Genomic DNA, 20,984 nt, shown 5'->3' with positions numbered 1-20,984 from the left:
TTTGCCGGTCACTTTCGAATTCAGCAAAAATCGAAACTCACCACCTCCGAAATGGCACATTCGTAGCCTACTGCCATTTTGCAATAGGCTGGTTGCGCGCAAACAGGACGCAAGGGGACACCCTAGTAAAGGGACACCCTAGTAAACAGGCCAACAGTTCGTCCGCCGACCCTATGAATAAAAGTCAAATTATTCTATAATTATCAGAGAGTTCTGAGTCATGGAAGGGGGAATTGAAAAGATACCGGTGTGGCCGTGCAACATTGGCCGAGACTTTGGGCTTTCAATTTTGAGGATTTTGGATGCAATTGAGTTCGAAAGTGGTGCTATGTAGCCATGTTGTGGAGGAATCTTTTTTTTAAGATGGCCACTTTTCAACTTTGAGAACCATCATTCGGTTTAGGGGTTGTCTTTTTGGGGTGAGAATTTCTTGAAAAGTTAATAGTCAACCCAGCATAAATTTAAAAGAAATTGATCATGTTGATCATCATTTAGGCCCTACTGTGATGAACAGTGGCGTAGCCAGGATTTGTTCAGTAGGGGGGGGGGGGGGGGGGGGGGGGCTGGAACATTTCATGGGGGGGGTGTCATGTAGATCAATGATAATTTTTTTAGTAACTTAAGATCATTATTTTGTAAATGCTTTTCATCGAAGTTGGTTGTTTGGTTAGGTTTTGCTAACAATTTACCGATGCGAAATAATATTTATCGCGATAAAGCAAGAAAACTTAATTGCAAGCATTTTCAGCAAAGATCCCATTTCCAATAGAGCTCCTCCGTGTTGCAAAAAGTCTGCGGAATTTAATTATGCCCGCACAAATACAAAAACTTGTAAAACCGTTTTTTTTTTAGAAAAGCATATGCTGCATAAACTCCAGGGACCGTTAGAGGCTCCGTCAAGTCTATCGATAATGCACAACACCAGAGATGCGCTTCAAAAAGTTGCATCAGCCGCGGCAAATGATGACCTATATAATTAAAGGCATCTTTGTCGAGGCAGCAACGTAGTTCAAATAGAATTCATGGGGGGGTGTCATGTAGATCAATGATAATTTTTTTAGAAACTCAAAATCTCAGTGGGGGGGGGGGGGGCGACTGGGGGGGGGCGACAAGGTTTCATGGGGGGCTGTCGCCCCCCCCCCCCCCCCCGTGGCTACGCCACTGGTGATGAAAGCCTGAACACCTCTGAGAGTTCCGAGTTTTTTTCAAAGAATTTTGAAGTATGGCCATTTATCACTGGTGTCTATGGGAATTTCTATACAATTCTATCGCCGACACGTGCTTGGCACATCTTGCCAACCATCAGTTGCCAAACTATGAAAGGCCCAACAATGCAAACATGAAGAATAGTCATTAATGATATTACTACCGTTGTTGAAAATACAAATTTTTCAATAAACGCAAAAAACCCCGATTCCTAAACATGTCTTTTTTTTATGCAATGATTTTGTTTTAACCCTAAAAGGGCCCCCCCCCCTCAACTTTTTCCGCAATAGCCTTAAAAAAAATATTTTCGCGACCCGAGCTGTTATGACTTTTTAGCCTCGAGCCTTGCGCATCTTTTGAAAACATACAAATTGGACCAGGGGTGGCCGCGTTGCGAAAAATTTTCCGTCGCAGTCCGAAGTAAAAACTTAATTATGCCATATACGTCGTGTACACAGAGCAGAGTTACCATTTGTACATATGAATAATTAATTAGTTATAATACCAAAACCCTTTGACCTATTGTCATGAAATTTCTTGGATATGTTCATGATGAGTTGCTCCATGCATGTACCGAGTTTCGAAATTGTTTGTCACTCGATGGCCGAGATTTTAGGGCGGAATCCGCCCCACGACTGAGAGATGGTCAAAATAACCCGGCCTGATTAGGGTTAATATGATAACTTTTGTTGGAAAAATATATTGCCAACCAAGACTTCACTTTATGCACTTGTGGTGGCCTATATCAAATATAAATTGTTAACAAACAAGAGAAAGGTTTATAAAAAATAACTTGTCTTTAAATGCCGCCAATGGGCACCCTTTTGGCTACCAAAAGCCAAGGGCTGCTTCTAGCCGCACATACAAAGACAGTGGCTTTTAGTATTTCACAATTGTGCGTAAATTTGCCCTCAAAATTCTCTGGATTATAAAAAATAAATTTGAAAAGAAATGTTATCCTTTTGCTGGCTTGGGCTGAGACATTTAAATAGACCTTATGTGTAGCGGCCATCTTAGAAGGCATCTTTGTTATTTTAACTAAGTAACAATGAATGCACAGTCAAAGGGTTGAACTTCACTCATACATATTTCAGCAAAATAAAGGCATTGCCTAATTTGGATGTTTACGCATATTGATTTTGTTAAGTTTATCAAATATCTCTAGAAATTAGGTCTGAGGCGAAGTGAGTCGTTAGAAAAACGAGCACAAACCGCTTCACCACGTGGAACAGTAAAGGAAGAGCAGAATTTTATTATGCCCCTGCAAAAACAAAAAAGCCATAAAACATATATTTTTAGATAAAGCATATGTTGCATAGACTCCATTGACGAAGATGCTTCGTCAAACTCCATTATTAAAGTCTACTGATGCATGTATTGTTTCTATTTTTGAGTAGCGATATGTGCAGAACCAGAAATGCGCCTCAAACGTTACATCATGTGCGTTTTGCCGAGGCAGCAACAAATCCAAACATGGTAACTTAAGATCATTATTTTGTAAATGCTTTTCATCGAAGTTGGTTGTTTGGTTAGGTTTTGCTAACAATTTACCGATGCGAAATAATATTTTTCGCGATAAAGCAAGAAAACTTAATTGCAAGCATTTTCAGCAAAGATCCCATTTCCAATAGAGCTCCTCCGTGTTGCAAAAAGTCTGCGGAATTTAATTATGCCCGCACAAATACAAAAACTTGTAAAACCGTTTTTTTTAGAAAAGCATATGCTGCATAAACTCCAGGGACCGTTAGAGGCTCCGTCAAGTCTATCGATAATGCACAACACCAGAGATGCGCTTCAAAAAGTTGCATCAGCCGCGGCAAATGATGACCTATATAATTATAGGCATCTTTGTCGAGGCAGCAACGTAGTTCAAATAGAATTCACAGGGACCAAACAGTCCTTTTCATGGAAATTTCGTGTTTTTTAGGTAGGAATTTAAGGTTTTGTAATTTTTTACTCTTTAGGTAATGTAACTCTCTCTTTATAAATTTTGTTAAATTTGTGAAGCGCTTTGAGACATTTTGTGTAAAGTGCCTCATAAGTGTTATTATTATTACTATTACTACTATTATTTTGGCTTTTCATAATTTGGTTGACTAGCTGACTTTGAGAACAATATATGATTGCCAATTAATATTCATGAGTATAAAGCAGGAAGAACAATTCCTTGAAAGCATTTCCAACAAACAGTTGTGGACAGTTCACCCTCTCCTTCAAGAGACATTATGCATTGAGGCGGAGTTATAGGTTGCAATGCTTTAGTATCGCTTGGATAGGCATGAGTAAAACTTGTGTGCATTCATTGTTAATAAATTAAAAAATAACAAAAAGCGTCCTCTGATACACACGCAACGCATAAAGTCTATAGGGCTCTCCCGTGTTGCAACAAGTCTGACGTCCTGTGTCGAGAACATGAAATATTTTGGTTCTATTAAATGGCAAGAGCCAACGACCACCATTCGGTTGCCTTAGTTCTTCTTTTATGTTGACGAGTGATCGGGCACAACCCAATCACCGACCGACCCCCCCCCTCACTCTGACACGCCTATAATAATATAACATATATAAGGCGTTTCATTTTTATTTTCATTTTATAATATAACATAATATAAGGCATTTTTATTTTCATTAAAGCACACGTCCTTTTTCATTAGTACATGTACGTAGCGTGTCCGTTACTATTACTATTACTATTTTATTTCTCGGGAAAATATCAACAAATACATGTAAACAAATGACTAAAGTTACAACACAAAACAACAAAAGCTTTAGATACATAAACAAACAAACAAAAACAAAATACCATTCAGCTCCCAAAGGATTGCCCAAAAGAAACGTTGTTTCTGTCTAGGGGTTCTCCAAACTGAATGGCATACGTGAAAACAACAAGCAATAAATATAAAAAGAAATTTTAACTATACAAAAAAAAAAAGTTAAATAAGTTACATTAAGTCAAGAACAAAGTTGGTAAATTATATAATTATTAGACAAACAAATCAAAAGAAAAAAAAATCAATTACATTTGTACTAGGTAAATTAAATGAATAAACAAATTAATATATACATTGTACTTCAACTACTACCACTACTACATGTACTACTACTACTACTTATATTAATAGATAAATAAATAATTAGACAAGTTGGTAAGTTAGCCTAATTAATTAATTAATTAAATGAATGAGTAAATATTGCATTTTTAATTCTTTAAATAAATAGTTATTAATAAATAAACAAAAATTACAGTTTTACAATAAAAATTTAAAAAATGATTCATAAAAAAAAAAAGTTTTCATTATATGAAGGGGTTGAAGAAGGTTAGATAAATAAGTTCAATAAAGTGTACAGTGTAAAGCAAAGCTTGTGATTATTAATTGTATTAATGAAATTTGAATACTGTAACAAAATCGCTGAAATCAAATCAATATACATCACCAAGCTTTAAAGGGAGAGATAAAAAAAAAAATAAAAAAAAAATAAAAAAAAAAACAACAAAAACACAACCAAAAAACATCGAACAACCCATCAATAAATATGTACAATAATAAATAAATACATACAAAAAAAATTGAGTACATATTTCATGTCTAATATTTGTAATTTTTAATTAAATAATCAAATAATTAATTAAATAAATAAATAAACAAGTAAATAAATAAATAACTTAATAACTACATAACTAACTACATAACTAAATAACAAAAAAAAAAAAAAAAAAACAAACAAACAAACAAACAAACAAATACATACAGTCCGTTCCGATCTTCCGTCAAAATCGCTCCTTATAGTAATAATAATTACCTTTTATGTCCGCCTGTCGGCAACAATCGGACAAAAACATTTGATGGGCCTAACACCCCCCCCCCCTCCCCTGCAAAAATTTCCCTGTGTTATAGAATTGGGTGGTCGGACTGATTCTAATCGCCCTTTGCTTTTCTATCAGTTCTTCTTCCATCGAATAGATCCTGATTTCACTCGAATTTCAAATAAAAGTGGTTCTCTTTCAATGAACGTCGATTTTAAACTAGAATGATTTCCACTCTCAATCGTCCGGACTTGGATCGCCATAATGCATTCAGGAAGGCTTACTACGTAAATTAATTGATAGTGACAGGAAAAAAGAGCTAGTGACTCCTGAAATTCTTTTGGGAAAGCTGCTTAATTTGCATGAATCGTACATAGCTGCTATGTAATAGGTTTATTCCCATATCTAATGAGTGTAATCTCCTGTAGTCAGTTTATCATATTTTGCCCTTGTGGGCTCCGTGCGCCGACGAAAGAGGGGGCCCTTTTACCTAGCAACGACGTCCCATGGGCGGGACGCGTAATTTTTTTCCTAGGAGGGTTAGGGGCAATGTCATGAATAATTCATGTTTATCCATGAGAACGGACAATGACATCAACAGCATTGTTGTTAGTTACTCAACTAGTTACAATACATTAAAGCAGTTTAAAGAACGGTTGTCGTCGAGCAACCACACAGTAGCCTAGTGGATAGCGAGATGAGCTATGGATACAAAGATCCCTGGTTCGAATCCACGTCGTCGCTGCTCATTTTCATCAGCTATTTTTCTTCTCCAAATTTATCACTGAGATAATTTTAAATTAAGAGAAAAATAGAGTCTTGCAATGATTCAAACGAAAAACTGAATTATTCATGACATTGCCCCTAACCCTCCTAGGAAAAAAAATTACGCGGGCGGGACATTTCGCTGGTTGACACGCACCGTTATTTGTGTGTGTCGGACGTACCCCAGGGGATTTGTACTATGTACACGCAGTGACTGCGCTTCGCGGCAAATGAATTGTAGTCAGGCAACATGGCGTCGGTGGGTCACCCCCAAAGTACCTTCTCTGCCGGTGAGGGTGTACTTGTGAACGGAGCGGATAGTAAATTATGTTCTGATCAAGCAGTCACCACACATCTGCACGTGTATGAAACACACCAGATTATTGTTTTCGTCCTGAAACACGTCTGCCCCCCCCCCCCCCACTTTTTTATTCACCATGTCTCTTTGATTTTTTTTTCAATTATATTTGAGGTGATCGACTGTCGCATCACACGCAAAAGCACCCAACAAACGGTATGACCCAAAGGGCATTTTAGAATGCTCATCAAAATATTTCTCTCATCGAAATAATATTTATTATTTTCCATTTGGTAATCACAATGCATTTTCTTCTACAGATAAAAAAAAAACCGCGCCACAAGTCACCGATGAAATATTTACAAATGTCTGGACTAACCCACAAGAAATACATACTGTTCACACACTTGAACCAATCAGATTTCGGTTTCTGAAGATTCAAGCCCCGCCCTTTGCTCCTATTGGACGAGCTAGGAGGCAGGCTTTCGAGCTCAGCTATTGGTCAGAGTTTTCTGTCTGTGCCGGATGATGTAATAAAATCGCGTAGTTGTAAAGGCCGGTGAGTGTGTTGGTGCAGCCACAGACAACGATCGTATATAGCTGGCTTGCTTGTCCACAGATCTTTCCAGACCTACCTGTCGAGACGACTGTCTGTTGACGAGTTCGAGCCCTGATATCGTCACGCCAAGTGAATGCTTGAAGACCGGAAAATTGAGGTAAGATATCTGACAGTGTGCGTGTTTTTTTTCTGAACATAGATTTTAGGAGTTGATTATTACATTTGAAGGTAAAGTTTAAAGCCAGTATAGGTTTTAATGAAACTTTTTAAGCCACAGTTTCTCACCGTCAAGAAAGAACAATTGGTTTTCAAATTTCGTGGAGTAAAGCTTAAAGGTAAGGGGAACAGTAGCAAAACCATTTTTTGTGCCGTTCAAAGCACAATAACATTAATCTGAAGCAGGTTATTAAAACAGAGTGGCCTGTCGAAACTCCGTAGGATATCATACTTTTTGGGAAAGTTTGAAAATTCCTTCCCTTTCAAAAAAGTTCATTAAGGCCAAAAAAAATATATTCGGTCTCTGGTCAGACCAAAGTTCCGGAATTGACGCGGCGACGCGGCTTTTTTTCCTTCTTTTTTTTCATTTCTTCAAGCTTGGATTGTACAGACAAGGTGGGGTACTACTTTGCTTTTTTGGTGTCCTCATGTAAATTGGTGTCCTTCATAATTTGCCTTGGTGCTCTTGATCATTTGCCGTGGTGCAATTTCCCATTCCTTGGTGCTCTTTGGTAAAAAAAAATGAGGAGGTGCGGCAAAAGAGGGCGCTGTTTGAGCTACCGCGGAACATTTTGGAAAAAAAAAGATTGACGCGCATGATTAAAATCGACGCGCGCGCTGACCAGAGACCGACTTATTTTTTTTTTGGCCTAATATGCATTGATTTGTTTTGACTTGCAGGCTCCTGTGGTATGATCCCAAGTTTGTCATTCAATCAATAGAAACCGATTGCAAACTAAACTAAAAATGTAGGTGCTTTCGAAATATCAGAGAATTGACTGATTTTTGGAAAGGAAGAGTGATACTGACAAAATATCTCTTTTGGTGATGAAAAAAGGCAGTTCATGGTAACTTACTGTTTTTCAAAAAATGTAATATCCACTGATCTGAAACTTTTAAAGTGTAGGGCTTTATTCTTTTTGGATGTTGAGTGATGTTTTTGGAACTACACACAGACATGAAAAGCAAGTGAATAGTGATCCTCTATGTTGTTACAAGTCGTTAACTTTAGTAAATGTGATAACATGTATTCAAAGAGTTCATTGGAACGAGATGAACATTTCTCTATTAAAGATATAGTCCATCATTTGTAATTTGTGCATTTTGTTCGTTTGAAGCAACAAAAGTGTTCAAAATCTAATGAATATAAACGGATACTGAACAACTAACCTGACGAAGTTTCAGCTCAGCTTCAGCTGTATATGCCGAGAAAAACAGCATTTTAGGATCTCAATTTCAAGTCAAAAATTGCTGAATCATGTTTTGAATTGTTTTGAATTGCAGTTGTACGCGATGTCGCGCACTGAACCGACGAATTATAGCAACTGCGCACGCCTGTGCGTCGTGACAATGCTTGCGCGCGCTTCGCCGAATAACAAAACGAACTACTAATTTAAATTTTCCTACGGTGCGTCTTGAGACGCACCGTTGGAAAGGCCTTCTTTTGTTGATTACTTCAAAATGATAGCTTGCCAGAAAGATTAATTTCACAGGGAGTTTAGTCCTCTTCCTATCTTTCAACCAAGTATGTTTTTCAACAATAAATACGCCAGTTACTTTTTCGGATGGCTGCAAATGATGGACTATAGCTTTAACAGAGAGACACTTAGTCATAAGTATCTTTTACAAAAAGCGATAAAGCGATAAAGATATAGAGTAGACAGGAGTTATCATATAAGACTAAACTTTACCGGACAAAAGACTTGTTTCCTAAAACCTCCATATCACACCATTTTGTTTTAACAACATTGGGTTGGCCACCGACAGACATTGCAGCTGAATCCTTATTGTTTTGTTGTATATCCTTTCTTCGTATGTTTTCTTCAATTCTTCTTATTAATGTGCAGGGTGAGTAAAAAAAAGCGGAACCCAAACCAAAAGAAATATATTTCATATTTAATAAAATGTATGAAGCACCAAAACTAATAATGACTGGTAAACTAATTTAATAAACTACATGAAGGCCTACTTTTTGATTAAAAAAAATGCAATTGCTCAATCCGTTCAAGTCATAAAACCATTTAAAGGAATTTTAACGAAATGACCCTAAAATCAGGTTCGTCACAAAAACACCCCATTTTATTGTGTGTTCTGACTGTTTGGAAAAACAAAGAAAATGACACAGAATACTTGTTTCTACAACAATTGTCCCCAAATCTTCATTAACAACCCTGCTTTGGCTAACAATATAATTTATAAAATACACTCTTTGTGTTAAGACGGGCCTTCAAAAGGATTTTGTTGAATATTTTATCTTTAAACTTAGGTTTTATCACTGGTGATGTTTGAAGACAATTGTAACGACAATTCTTGAAATCGCATTTTTTTCATGCAGAATCCGCCCCCCCCCCCCCCCGGCTGAGAGATGGTCAAAATAACCCGGCCCTTTTAGGGTTAATGGTTACGTCTTGATAGTCAGAAGACCCATTGGTCCGAAGTCCCATTGGTCCGAAGTCCCATTGGTCCGACGAAACATAATACTGTTTACTTCAACTTGTTCAGGTTTACTGGACCCTAGCCCTAGCCCTAACCCTAACCCTATGGGGCGTCGGACCAATGGGACTTCGGACCAATGGGACTTCGGACCAATGGGACTTCGGACCAATGGGACTTCGGATCAATGGTACTTCGGACTATGGAGACGTCCCCAGATTGGTTTTAATACCTATGCTTTGATATAGTTTGATTTCGTCTATTCCTTCAGGAGAGTTTGGGGCTGTCCATCGCAGATAAACACCGAGACAACGCTTGTAGAACGTCTTGTGAACATCATTCTTACTTTCTTCGTCGCAAGGGCAACAGAAAACATACAAAAAATGGTGAGTTTCTTAAATTTAAAGTGATAAAATTACAACAATTTAACAGCAAAGCTCATCTGTATCGTACCAATAAATCTGTAGTTAAAACTGTCAAAATCATAACTTTCAATTTGCTTCAAATGACTTAACAATCATGGCCTGACATCTTTTTTTGTAACTTCAAAGTCTGTCCTGTGATGTTTTTTTGTATGCTAGAAGAAACTAAGCGCATAATAGCTATATACTAATTTAAATAGGTAAGCCATGGAGATTCATACAATCTGCCGTGGTATGCATAGGTAAAATAATCTTTTAAAGTTCTTTGTGTTTTCACTGCTCAACAAATCTGATCGGAGATGTGACACTTCATAAAGATGTGACTCTCGACTTTTCAGTGGTGTGGACCAAGTTGAACATCTAAAAATTTTCAAGCGATTTCCTCTGCAACTCGAACATTTGAAACGACCGAAAATTAACAAAAAGAATACTTGTACTTTATGCGCGAGATCGGGTATGAAGCGAATTAAAAACATCGTCAAATAGTTCCATCCACTAATTGCGCGGCAACATCTCATGAATGCCTTCAGGCCTTTAGAAAAACTTAGTACTAAAAATGTAAATCATTAACGGGAGCGACTGTTCTTTTGTAGGTAAAACCAGAGGCGCAGCTGGGGGGGGGGGTCCCCCTCAATATTTGTAATGATGCCCTTTTCCATTCAAGTTTCCTTTTTTTCACCAGAGTAGATCGACCCCCTCACCCAATATTTGTAAAAAGTGTTCTTTTGTTTTAAAAAAGTTTTCCTTTTTTTTTAAAAACAAATTCGTGTTTTTGTTAAACAAGTGCCCTGTTTTACAAGCTTCCTTTTATGAGCGCCCTTTTCGATTGTTCGAGCAACTGTTGTCAATATTGTGCTGCACTGAATAGCGCCATCTAGTGTCCAATAGTGAGCATGATCGTCCGATTCGAACAGCGCCCCATTAACCCGAGCCCCTACTTTGTACGCAGAAAAAAAAACTTGTCTAATTTCAGCACAGATGTGGGAGTGCCCTTTTCACGAACCTTTACCCCCCCCCCAATAAAAATGACCTTGCTACGCTTTTGAAAGCTGAATCTGTAAGAGACAGAATTGAAGAATTAAACACCACAGTCTGTCTTTCCATAAAGAATAAAGTCCATTCAAGTCAATTTTAAGCGCAGCATTGAAGTATTTTCGAAGTACATTTTGCCGATGAAGAGAGAAAAAAAGAAGAAGTGCATTCACCGTTCTTTTTAGCAGGCGTGTAAGGATTCTGCACTATTGCCTATAAGCAATGGGAGGAAAAACAAACACAACACGGACTTTATGAAAATATATTCCCACGTGTTTACTGACCCAAGAAGTTGATTAATTGATGATGCAGATTTCAAGGTTGCTCTATACAAAAAATACAGGCATTATTAAAGACTGACAGATGAAGAGCAACAGTTGGTTACACTCATTTCTAAACCTGATCGGTAATAAACGGCCGAGTAGTCAAATCTTAACATACGAACTTTTGTTATCGATAATTATAGTCTTGAACATGAGCGTCATCAGTAGGCCTACTTTCTTCTGGGGGTCGCCAAAATCCCCCTCCATCTAACTTCTTTGGTCGCATTATATTGAAAACTGAAAACACTGCTGCAACCTGCTTGCAGACTGGGTTTCCCTAATTAAAACAATTGGAGCAACTGTTCGGCCGGCCTCAGGTCGACCACCGATTTGATTGAACCACGAAGGAACGAGCCTTTGTCAAGACGTTCAGTGTTAACGTCCGTGATGGTAGTCTAGGGGCTAGACGTTGTTATGGCTTGATGGGTGCAGACCTGTAAATCGGTCCGAAATTGCCTACGCCGGACAAATCACGATTTGCATGCCTTCACATTCTCCCTTGTTATAGCATTTTGAGGGCCGTGAACTTGAAGATTTGTAAAAAGCAAGGGTGGAGGCCGTGCACTTGACTACAATGTGAGCTTATATTTCTGTGAAATTTGGATGAAATTGGGCCCTAAAACCGCTCTATTTTCGTTTTCAAAATGACGATGAGCTTCAGGACTGTTTTAGGGGGTGATTATCTTTGGATGGAAAATTCTCCCAAAGGTAATTGGATAAGCCCCAAAAACTGCGATCTTAAACAGCTGCTGCAGCCAGATGTTTTTATACATACATGATACATTACCCAGAATGTCACCCCCAAGGCCTTCACCAGATTCTGTGAAACTCATCATCCCGTCCCAGCGCCCTGTTTGCAGGGGGTTGGGGTGGGGTGTTACGAGCGAAGGTTCGTGGGTGACATTGGTTGGTCGTGATAACGCCCTCTCCCAGCTGGCGGGTTTAATAAATCACGGCGGCGGGCCCCTAGCTGGACTACCGCTTAAAACGTCAACACTTGCCGCGCGCTATGCACTGTACAATGAACTATCGATGAACGCCTTGGCTAGTGGCTAGTTCCATCGAGGCGCGCGATTTTTTTTCTATACCATACAGTTTATAATGATTATTGTTAACATGATTGTGGATTCTCTCTTTGTATTTTATTCAAATTCCAAGAAATGGAAATGATCCCCGTTGATCTTCCCAGATTTGCAGCATTGCTATTGATTGTTTTCGCATCTTGACTTGTTCATGATCTCTTGGTGCATGGCAAAAACGGGCAGCTTCTGAGTAACCCCTTGAACAGAGACGTAGGACCATACAAATTAATGCACGCAAGGGATGTAGTCCAGTCAGGCCCAGATTAAGTGTTTCATAGGTGGCACCAGTGTTCCGTAGGCCCTAGCTTCTCCGCCCTAGGCACCGGCACCAAAATCATGCTAATGTATTAAAGTACAAAGCACTGTACAAATCAAGCCGCGCCATGCCAAACTGGTGAAAGCCCTAGCTCTAAAAGCCTGTTCAAGGTCACAAAGGGCGTCAATCGATTCTTAAACGTGAAGGTTGCTGCATAGCATGCATAGCCTGCATGTGTATCTTGGTCAGAACTAATGCGAGTGCAAAGCATAAACAGCGTGGGGTTCGGGGCCCGCTTAACCCTAAAACGGCCGGTGGGCGGAATCCGCCTCCACCCCCCCCCCTCAACTTTTTCCGCGATATCTTCGAAAAAAATTTTCGCGATCCGAGCTGTTATGATTTTTAGCATCGAGTCTTGCGCATCTTTTGGTACCAAAAACATAAAGATTTTCAAAACTGAGTTTTCCCATTATACGTCATGTACACAGAGCACAATTACCGTTCGTACATATGAATAATTAATTAGCCATAACCCCAGAGCCCTTTGACCTATAGTCACAAAATTTCTGGGGTATGCTCATGATGAGTTGCTCTATGCATGTACCGTGTTTCAAAATGTTTCGTCACTCGATGGCCGAGATCTTGGGGGGGGGGGGCGGAATCCGGTCCCCCCCCCCTCCCGGCTGAGAGATGGCCAAAATAACCCGGGCCTTTTAGGGTTAAGGGGGCCGGGGAAGAAACTTATTCTAGACGCTCTATGGCGCGATCTGAGGCAATTTCTGACCACTTTAACCAGTTAAAAGCAAAAGATCTAATGAATCAAAATATAGGCCACATTTTTTTTTAATTCGGGGACGAAAATAGTTAGGGGAACGACATTTCCCCCCATCCCCCACCGATCGACGCCCATGGTTGGCACCGTGCTTCAGAACGACATAGGGCCTACTTAAATTTTATACGTAGGGGCTACATACGCCTATAGTGTACAGCGTCAATTGGTGAAATCGAACACTCTGAGAGAGATCCTCAAACTGTTTAAAAACTTAAAATCCGGCCCCCGGATTTTTCGTTTCCGGCCCTAGGTACAGTACCTACTGTGCCTATTGGATAATCCGGGCCTGAGTCCAGTCCATCTCAAGTTCATCGCAAGTCCAGTCCGACTAGTCACAAGTAATTCATAGGTTCATTAACAAGTGCAGTCACAAGAAACAATGGAAGGAACAAAGGAGTGCCTTTGTCAAAGCTCGTTTGAATAGCTTGTGAGTTGAACTTGGACAGGGGAACTTGTGATGGACTTGCAGGCAGAAGGTCTGATGGACTCCTTTACATCCTTAGCGCGCACATATTGTGTATTTCACCGGTGCGCCTATGTATTCCGGAGCACTAATTCCGCTCCAATCAGTGTCCTTTTCAAGCACAGAACTGATCAGTTCCTTTGTTTCCATGTTGTCTCTACCCCTCTGCAGAGAGCTATATTGTGCATATGCGCCTTGGCGCTCTTCTGTGAGGCAGCCATTGGTACGCCCTACGTCGATGCAGACGACGAGTTCGACGACGCCCTGGATATGACCAAACGGGTCGCGGACATCTTGTCTCCATCCACACACCACCTGGGCAAGCGGCCGGTCAACTGCCCGCTTGACTGCTTTAGCTGTGCCAAGTTCATCCGCGACGTGATCCCTGATCCATGTGTCCGTGGTTGCCGGAAAGAGACTGATAGCCCGACTTACACAACTGACCTTGAAACGTGGTATAGGTGCGCCCAGTTTCTGTCCAGGCCCCGTTGATTACTCTAACATTTTACACACGTCTAGGACACAGAATAATTACAGGGTGCAACAATGCAAAAAAATCCTCATAGCCATTAGTGCTAAATGCCCATACTTCAAAATTCTTTTAAAAATACTCAGAACTCTCACAGGTATTTAAGCTGCAGAGAAGAATGATGATCGACATGTCATCTTTCAATTTCTTTTCATTTTTTGGTGGGTTGACCATTGACTTTTCGAGAAATTCTCGCCCAAAGAAGACGACCCCTATTTTCCCCAAAGCGGAACGGTAGCCATCTTGAAAAACGATCCCTCCACAACATGGCAAAATAGCGCCGCTTTCGAGCCCAATTGTATCCAAAATGCTCAGAATTGGAAGCCCCGAGTCCGGGCCAGAGGTTCATTGCCATATCTCTTCAATACCCCCAATGTTATGGCTCTCAGAACTCTCTAATATAGAATATTTTGAGGGTATAACTTTTATTCATGAGCTCGGCGGATGGGTTTAGGCCTATTTACAGGTGTGCACCCTTTAGAAACCTCCCCTTAACAACATTTACTGACGAAAAAGTGCCCCAGCCTTAAATTTAGCCTGAGAACGTATACCGCTGTACGGGTGTTTTGTTCAGTGCAGAATATTGATGAGCGACTATGGAGCGTCAAAAGTGGACAACCGTATTTTTCCATTTTCTGTTAGTAGATTTGTTTTGGGGTTTTTTGAAATTGCAAAACTGGATTTAATTCACGGTGCCTCAAAAGTGGACAACTAAAAACCTTAAATTCTTACTAGCGAAAATTATGATGGTCCAAAAAGTGGCAGAAAATTTAGATTTTTAAAATCCGGTTCAAAAAACATAAAATTCTACTAGCAGAAAATGGGAAAATACGGTCGTCCACTTTTGACGCTCCACACAGCGACAGCCTATCCACCAGAAACACGTTTTTTTACCTCCGCAAATGACTGTCTGAACAGTTTATGAATGAATTATTGTCAACGACTGTACTAGTTGAGTATCAAAATTGGAATATCGTGATGTCGATTCTTTTGCGGAGGACAAATCTTTCTCACAGGTTGGTCCAGTTATTATTCCAGAATATTAAAAGTATTAAGACTGCTTTTACGAATAAGGTCAAACGAAAACCACAAATTGGCAAATATGTTTTGAAATGGGTGAACAAGACTTCATAATTTTCCGTGTTCTATAATTTGAATATTTTATTAAGATTTGCTGATTTTATTGCATTAAAATTTTACCAACGTTGAAGAACGTTTACGGCTGATTGAGTGCTGTTGAGGTTTTAGAGGTGTCTGTGGATAATTATTGTCGTCGTTTATTGTGAACTAATAAAAGAAACTGTCACGAAGCTCAATTTGATGAGGATGGTCTGATTGTGCAACCATAAATAATTTCGACACTTGTGTTCAGGGGTTATTATTAGTATACATGACGGAACTGTATGTTCCAGCGACCATCTTTATGTCTAATTTATAAGCAGACATGCATCGTTCCAAGACCTGTCATTAGCACGAATTCAAAACTGGATGAGCCATAAACTCAATGACCAGTTGAAACTGGATAAGACATCCAAGAAGTTTCAAGAAAACGTACAGGCAGGGCATGGGCCTATGCATTGCACCTTAGCGGCCAATTTTTATTAGCTGTAGGGAAGGAAAGTTCGCATATGAGAAGGAAATGGTAACAGCAGATCCGCTGACCACTAACATACACGTTCGGAAACTCAATCCCTAACAGTCCTGAATCCTCCAAATTCAATATGATTTTGCACACCCGCTAGGGAGTTAGGGCAACTAAAGTGAACTCGATGCGCAATAATTAAAAGCATTGGCGGCCGTCTATCTCAATTTTCGCAAAGATGCCGAGGTGGCATACTGTTGTTTTGGAATCAGCAGGCCAGAAAGGCCCAAATACATCAACAAAACAATGTTAAAACCCTGCTATTTGGCCACTACCGGACACTGGATTAAATGGATCGCTGTTAAGTCTACCTGAGAGTAAATAATGTGTATAATCATTATAATGAAGACCGTCATCATGGTGGCCATCTCGGATATCTCAATGATGCCAACTTGCCACTTGCAGTTTTGAGTCAGCAGGCGTTATAATCCTAGAAACCATAAAAAGGTTTTTGACGGTAAAATTTGATCATGATCGGATCCGTCACCAGACAAGAATTGTTTACTCGTACACCTGTCAGCGGCCAGCTTAGCAGCCGTTTTGAAAGCCATCATCAGAGGAGGGAAATGGTACAAATCCACACATGACGTGCACCACATTCCGTATATAAGTGTCAGAGTTATGTGTGAGCACATAATCATTATGTATAATACTGGCAGTCATCTTGGTGGCTAAGTTGGATATCTAAATTTCTCCAAATATACCGAGTTGGCATCATGCAGTTTTACGATCAGCAGGTCTCAAAGGCCAAGAACCACGTAAAAAAATAATGCTTGAACTATCTGGTCCGCTGACGACAAGCAGCTTGATTCGCACGTGCTGTACAGGGTGGTCCAAAAAGAAATGGAAAGGCGTACTACCGTCATGAGACTCACTCAAACAACCTATACAGTCGTTTTCCTAGTTCCGGATAGCAAACATCATTCAGGCTGCTTTCGGCTCAACTACTCCACGAATTCAAGTGACACTGGTTTAAAAGTTTACCTTGACTGATGGAGAGACTACAAAATAATTTCCCAAATTTAAGCTCTTTTTATTGTGACTTTACGACGTCAAAAGTACCGATGCCGCTTTTCCTAGTTACGGATCGGTTCAATCAGTTCCGAATCGATCAAAAACTGATTCGTGCGGGGAAAAAAATCACGCGAGAAAATCAATTTTTCAGCCAGAACCACCCCAAATCAAGCACATTTTCTGATAAAGTATTATTTAATTTTCCAAAAAAGTTCATTCAAGAGAATTCCAGCAAATTTTCAAAAGAGAATTAACGTAAATAATTTTGAAACGTTTGTCTGCAGCTCAACGGCACGAACTCGCGCACGGACCGAAAATCGATTAACGCGCGTGTAGTTGGGTCGTAGGTGCACGCGCGATCCGGAACTAGGCAAAGGCATACGGTCATTCGTTGGCGAATTTTCAAATATTAGAGACGCTACAAATTATTTTGATTGAACACACATTCGATGGAAGAGTTTATACGACTGTAGTGAATGAAAAAAATATTTGAAACCACACGGTACGAGAGAAATACCGAGGAGAAAATTTATCGTCGATTCGCAGCTCCCATGATTTTCTTCAAACGTGTCAAAGTGCGAGTCGGAAATCTGGCCAAAATTCCTTTTCTAAAAGTTTTATCGAAAAGATCTGTGTGTATCGGGAAGCTTACATTTTCCTTTTCAAAATGCACTTCGTCAGAATTTTTTTTTGGGGGGGGGGTTGAAAAGGGCACTTGCTCATCCGTTGTGAAATGTAGCAAGTTTTTTTTTCTCCGGACACTTGGCCTCCCTAAAATAAAAAAGGGGGGAGGAGGGGGAGGGGGGGGGAGGAGGGGGAGGGGGGGGCTGGTACCATCTGTCGATGGGGGCGCTGTTCAAAACCGACAATTATGCACACAAAGGGCAAATATATGGTGCTTTTTGGGCGATACATGTGCGAAATTCTGAAAAAGGTCCCCAAAACGGCAGATGCCACAAAAAAGGGCACCACTTCTTTTTTGAAAAGAGCACTTGTTCAGAAAAAAAAGGCACTTCGTAACAAAAGGGCACTAATTACAAATTATTGGGTGGTAAGCACGTAGAAAAAAAGGGAATTTGAATGGAAAAAGGCAGTCTTTACAAAATATTGGGGGGGGGTAAATACCCCCTTACCCCCCCCCCCCCCCCCCCCCCCCGGCTACGCCTATGATGTACTGCCTTTAATTGAAGTAAAATACTATACTACCTGTCCATGTGTGCTTCAAAACACATTTTTTGGGGCCGGATAACATATGCCGACATTTACAAGAATCTCACAAACATCGGATTTGCGTATCACATCATGGAACATTTTTAATTAACTAGCAGGACGCCGCGTTTTGCATGGCAACCGCTAGCTGGGTGGAGTCATCATTATACTAATGTTTACATTGACCCCTAATTTGCATGCGGGCGTGGTAAACCTTGGTGAAGCAATTTTGTTGTTGTTCATCACCAACGCTATGCTTTGCGTAACGATACGTTTTGGAGTGTTTTCATACAGATAATGTTGCAATGTTTAACTTTTCAAAGTCTGAAAGAAACAAATTTGAGGACCTTTATACCATAACCAAGCCTCTCCATTAACCATTGCATTTTGTGCTTGCACTCACTCTTCAGGCCTTTTTTACCACACAAAAAAGAGACACACAGACATCAGACAGACAGGCAAACAACGTAGGATCTTTTAATATATGATATAGGCCTATTCACATGTATAGAGGACACGTTTAATTTGGAAGAGCAGTTTGTTAAGCTCTGTCCAATATTAATTATATCTCTTTTATTTCTTCCAACTAATACCCCTCTCAAAAAGATTCAAATCCATGCAAATTTTAAAGGATTTTTAGAACCTACACGACATTTCGTCGCAGAGCTGACATACCGGCGAATCGACGATTTTGGCGATATTGAGATTTCTGGGTGTTTAATGGTTTTGGTTGCTCCTTCAAGTATTTATGACAAATTTCTTAATTCTTGTCTGGATTTTGAGATTCAGAGCCCCGCCTGTGACGAATCAGTCACAACGACAAATCCATAATTTGACATAGTGACGAATACGAAATTTAGCTGATAACTAGCTAATGTACACCTTGTACGTTCAAAGTACCAACGAATGTATTTCGTCAGTTCGTCGGATTGCTCGCGCGTGCGCGCGCGATCTGACGAACTGACGAATAGAGATTTGGTAATTTGACAAACCGACGAATACGTTTACGATCAAATAAAAAAATATCGCACACCTTCTCTAAATAATTAAGTAACCTGAATGGATACTGGGTTTCCTATTTTATTTTGAATATAGACCGAAAGGGTTATTATCGAAACATTAAGGGTAAAATACGACGCCAAAAAAAATGTCCAACTTCAAACGCTAATTAATTGAATCGAGTTTTCGCTATCCGTCGGTGGTATGTCAGCTCTGCGACGATTTTCTCTCCGAATGTCAGTTAAAAATGAACTGGGGAAATGCTTTCTTTATTGCCAATCTGTAGTGTTCATTTCACCTTAACGTAAAAGCAGTGTTAATATAGGTTTTCCCGCCCAACTTCACGAAGTTTTCATTCAATTTAACACGCAGATCGTCATTCGACAATCAAAAATAATCATTCAATTTCACTATCTGAGCAATCTATCGCTTTTTAGCTTCACTCGACCCTGTAAAAGATGCATTCAAATTAAAAGTATCGCGTTCTTAATTCAATTTCGTTTTAACCAGTAGTAAGAGGTTGATCGGGCATTCCTTTTAATTAATGGGCAAACATATTTCCCATTTTGTCAAGCATGTTTTAAGACTTTTAAGGTTGCAAAGACGTGATCCGTATCACGATATTCCAGCTTTGATACCCAACCAGTACAGACGTTGAAAATAATCCTACATAAAGTGTTCAGACAGTCATTTGCGGAGGTAAAAATATTTGTTTCTCGTTTAATTTAGGCTGTCGATCTTCAATTCTGTACGGACGACTAGACGGATGAGACATGTAGGGTGATGTTCTTTTTATCCCTTTTTCTAAAGATTTCACATTTGGGGTGATTGTTTTTTTATTGTTTTATAGATTTCACATGCGGGGTGATGTCCCTGAAAGAAAATCACCCCGGCATGTGAGTTATGGTCAGCACATCAAAACAGCCGTTAAATTATGTAGCTTGTATATAGGGTATACAAGTCAAGAGACTCCACACACAAAAAATCAGATTGTACCATATTTGTTAGCACTGGCGATCGCGTACTCAGACTAAATTTAAGGTTGGGGTGGTCTTTTGTCATAAATAATGTTGGGGGGGGGACTATGTCCTGTCTCCAAGATGTGTATATGTTAGAATCATCAGTGGGAAATCTTTATCTAGCCAGCAATGATGACGCAATTAACAAACAGTATATAGGCGGGGCTGCCATCCATTGGACCATGGCAACCACGCATACAGGTATCAGTGTTTAAGTTTCCAAGGTTTTGCTCACATTGCCAGCAGACACCAAAGCATTTCTGGAAAAATTTAATGCCATTCGGGAAAATGCTGTCCGCGCCCCGTTTGGTCATATCCAGGGCGCCGTCGAACTCGTTGTCTGCATCGACGTTGGGCAAACCAATGGCTGCCTCACAAAAGAGCGCCAAGGCGCATACGCACAATATAGCTCTCTGCAGAGGGGTAGAGACAACGTGGAAAAACAAATTAACCAATTCTTAGCTGTGACCCAAGACGTCAATGACTAATAGCGATATAGTTGCATTGTTGAGGAGCGCATGGGGGCGTGGTCATTTTATGTCAATTAGACCGTCGTCGGTGTAAATATAACTATGTTAACGCCAAGCACAATATCTTTAGCTTTAAAATAAAACTATGAAATGTCGCTTTTGTTTGGACCACATCTACCTAAAATAAATTACTGTAAGCCTAATTAAAACGAAATGTGGGTAAACGGTGTTCTCCTCGAAATTTGACGTTTATTTCCCGGGTAAATACTTAATCTATAACGTCAAAAACTGCACAATACTACGAAAGCCCGTTAGTGCCAACATTTGTTTTTTTTTGGGCTGTTTCGGCAACCAGCCGAAACAGCCTTTGTTTTCGTTAAGATTTTTTTTGGCTGTTTCGGCAACCGGCC

At 39.9% G+C, this 20,984-nt stretch overlaps 1 protein-coding gene across 1 annotated transcript; it reads left to right on the top strand.

The window, feature by feature from the left end:
* The first annotated feature begins 6,679 nt into the window (after positions 1–6,679).
* On the top strand, positions 6,680–14,301 carry LOC119742165. Its single transcript, XM_038218206.1, has 3 exons — positions 6,680–6,790; positions 9,554–9,668; positions 13,864–14,301. The coding sequence occupies exons 2-3, from the start codon at positions 9,666–9,668 to the stop codon at positions 14,182–14,184; spliced, it is 324 nt and encodes a 107-aa protein (XP_038074134.1). The 5' UTR covers positions 6,680–6,790; positions 9,554–9,665; the 3' UTR covers positions 14,185–14,301.
* The last annotated feature ends 6,683 nt before the right edge of the window (positions 14,302–20,984 follow it).

Source organism: Patiria miniata, unplaced genomic scaffold (assembly GCF_015706575.1).
Source record: "Patiria miniata isolate m_02_andy unplaced genomic scaffold, ASM1570657v1 HiC_scaffold_5, whole genome shotgun sequence".
Classification (NCBI taxonomy): domain Eukaryota; kingdom Metazoa; phylum Echinodermata; class Asteroidea; order Valvatida; family Asterinidae; genus Patiria; species Patiria miniata.
Note: the sequence above shows the minus strand (reverse complement) of the source record. Positions and strands in the feature narration are given on the sequence as shown.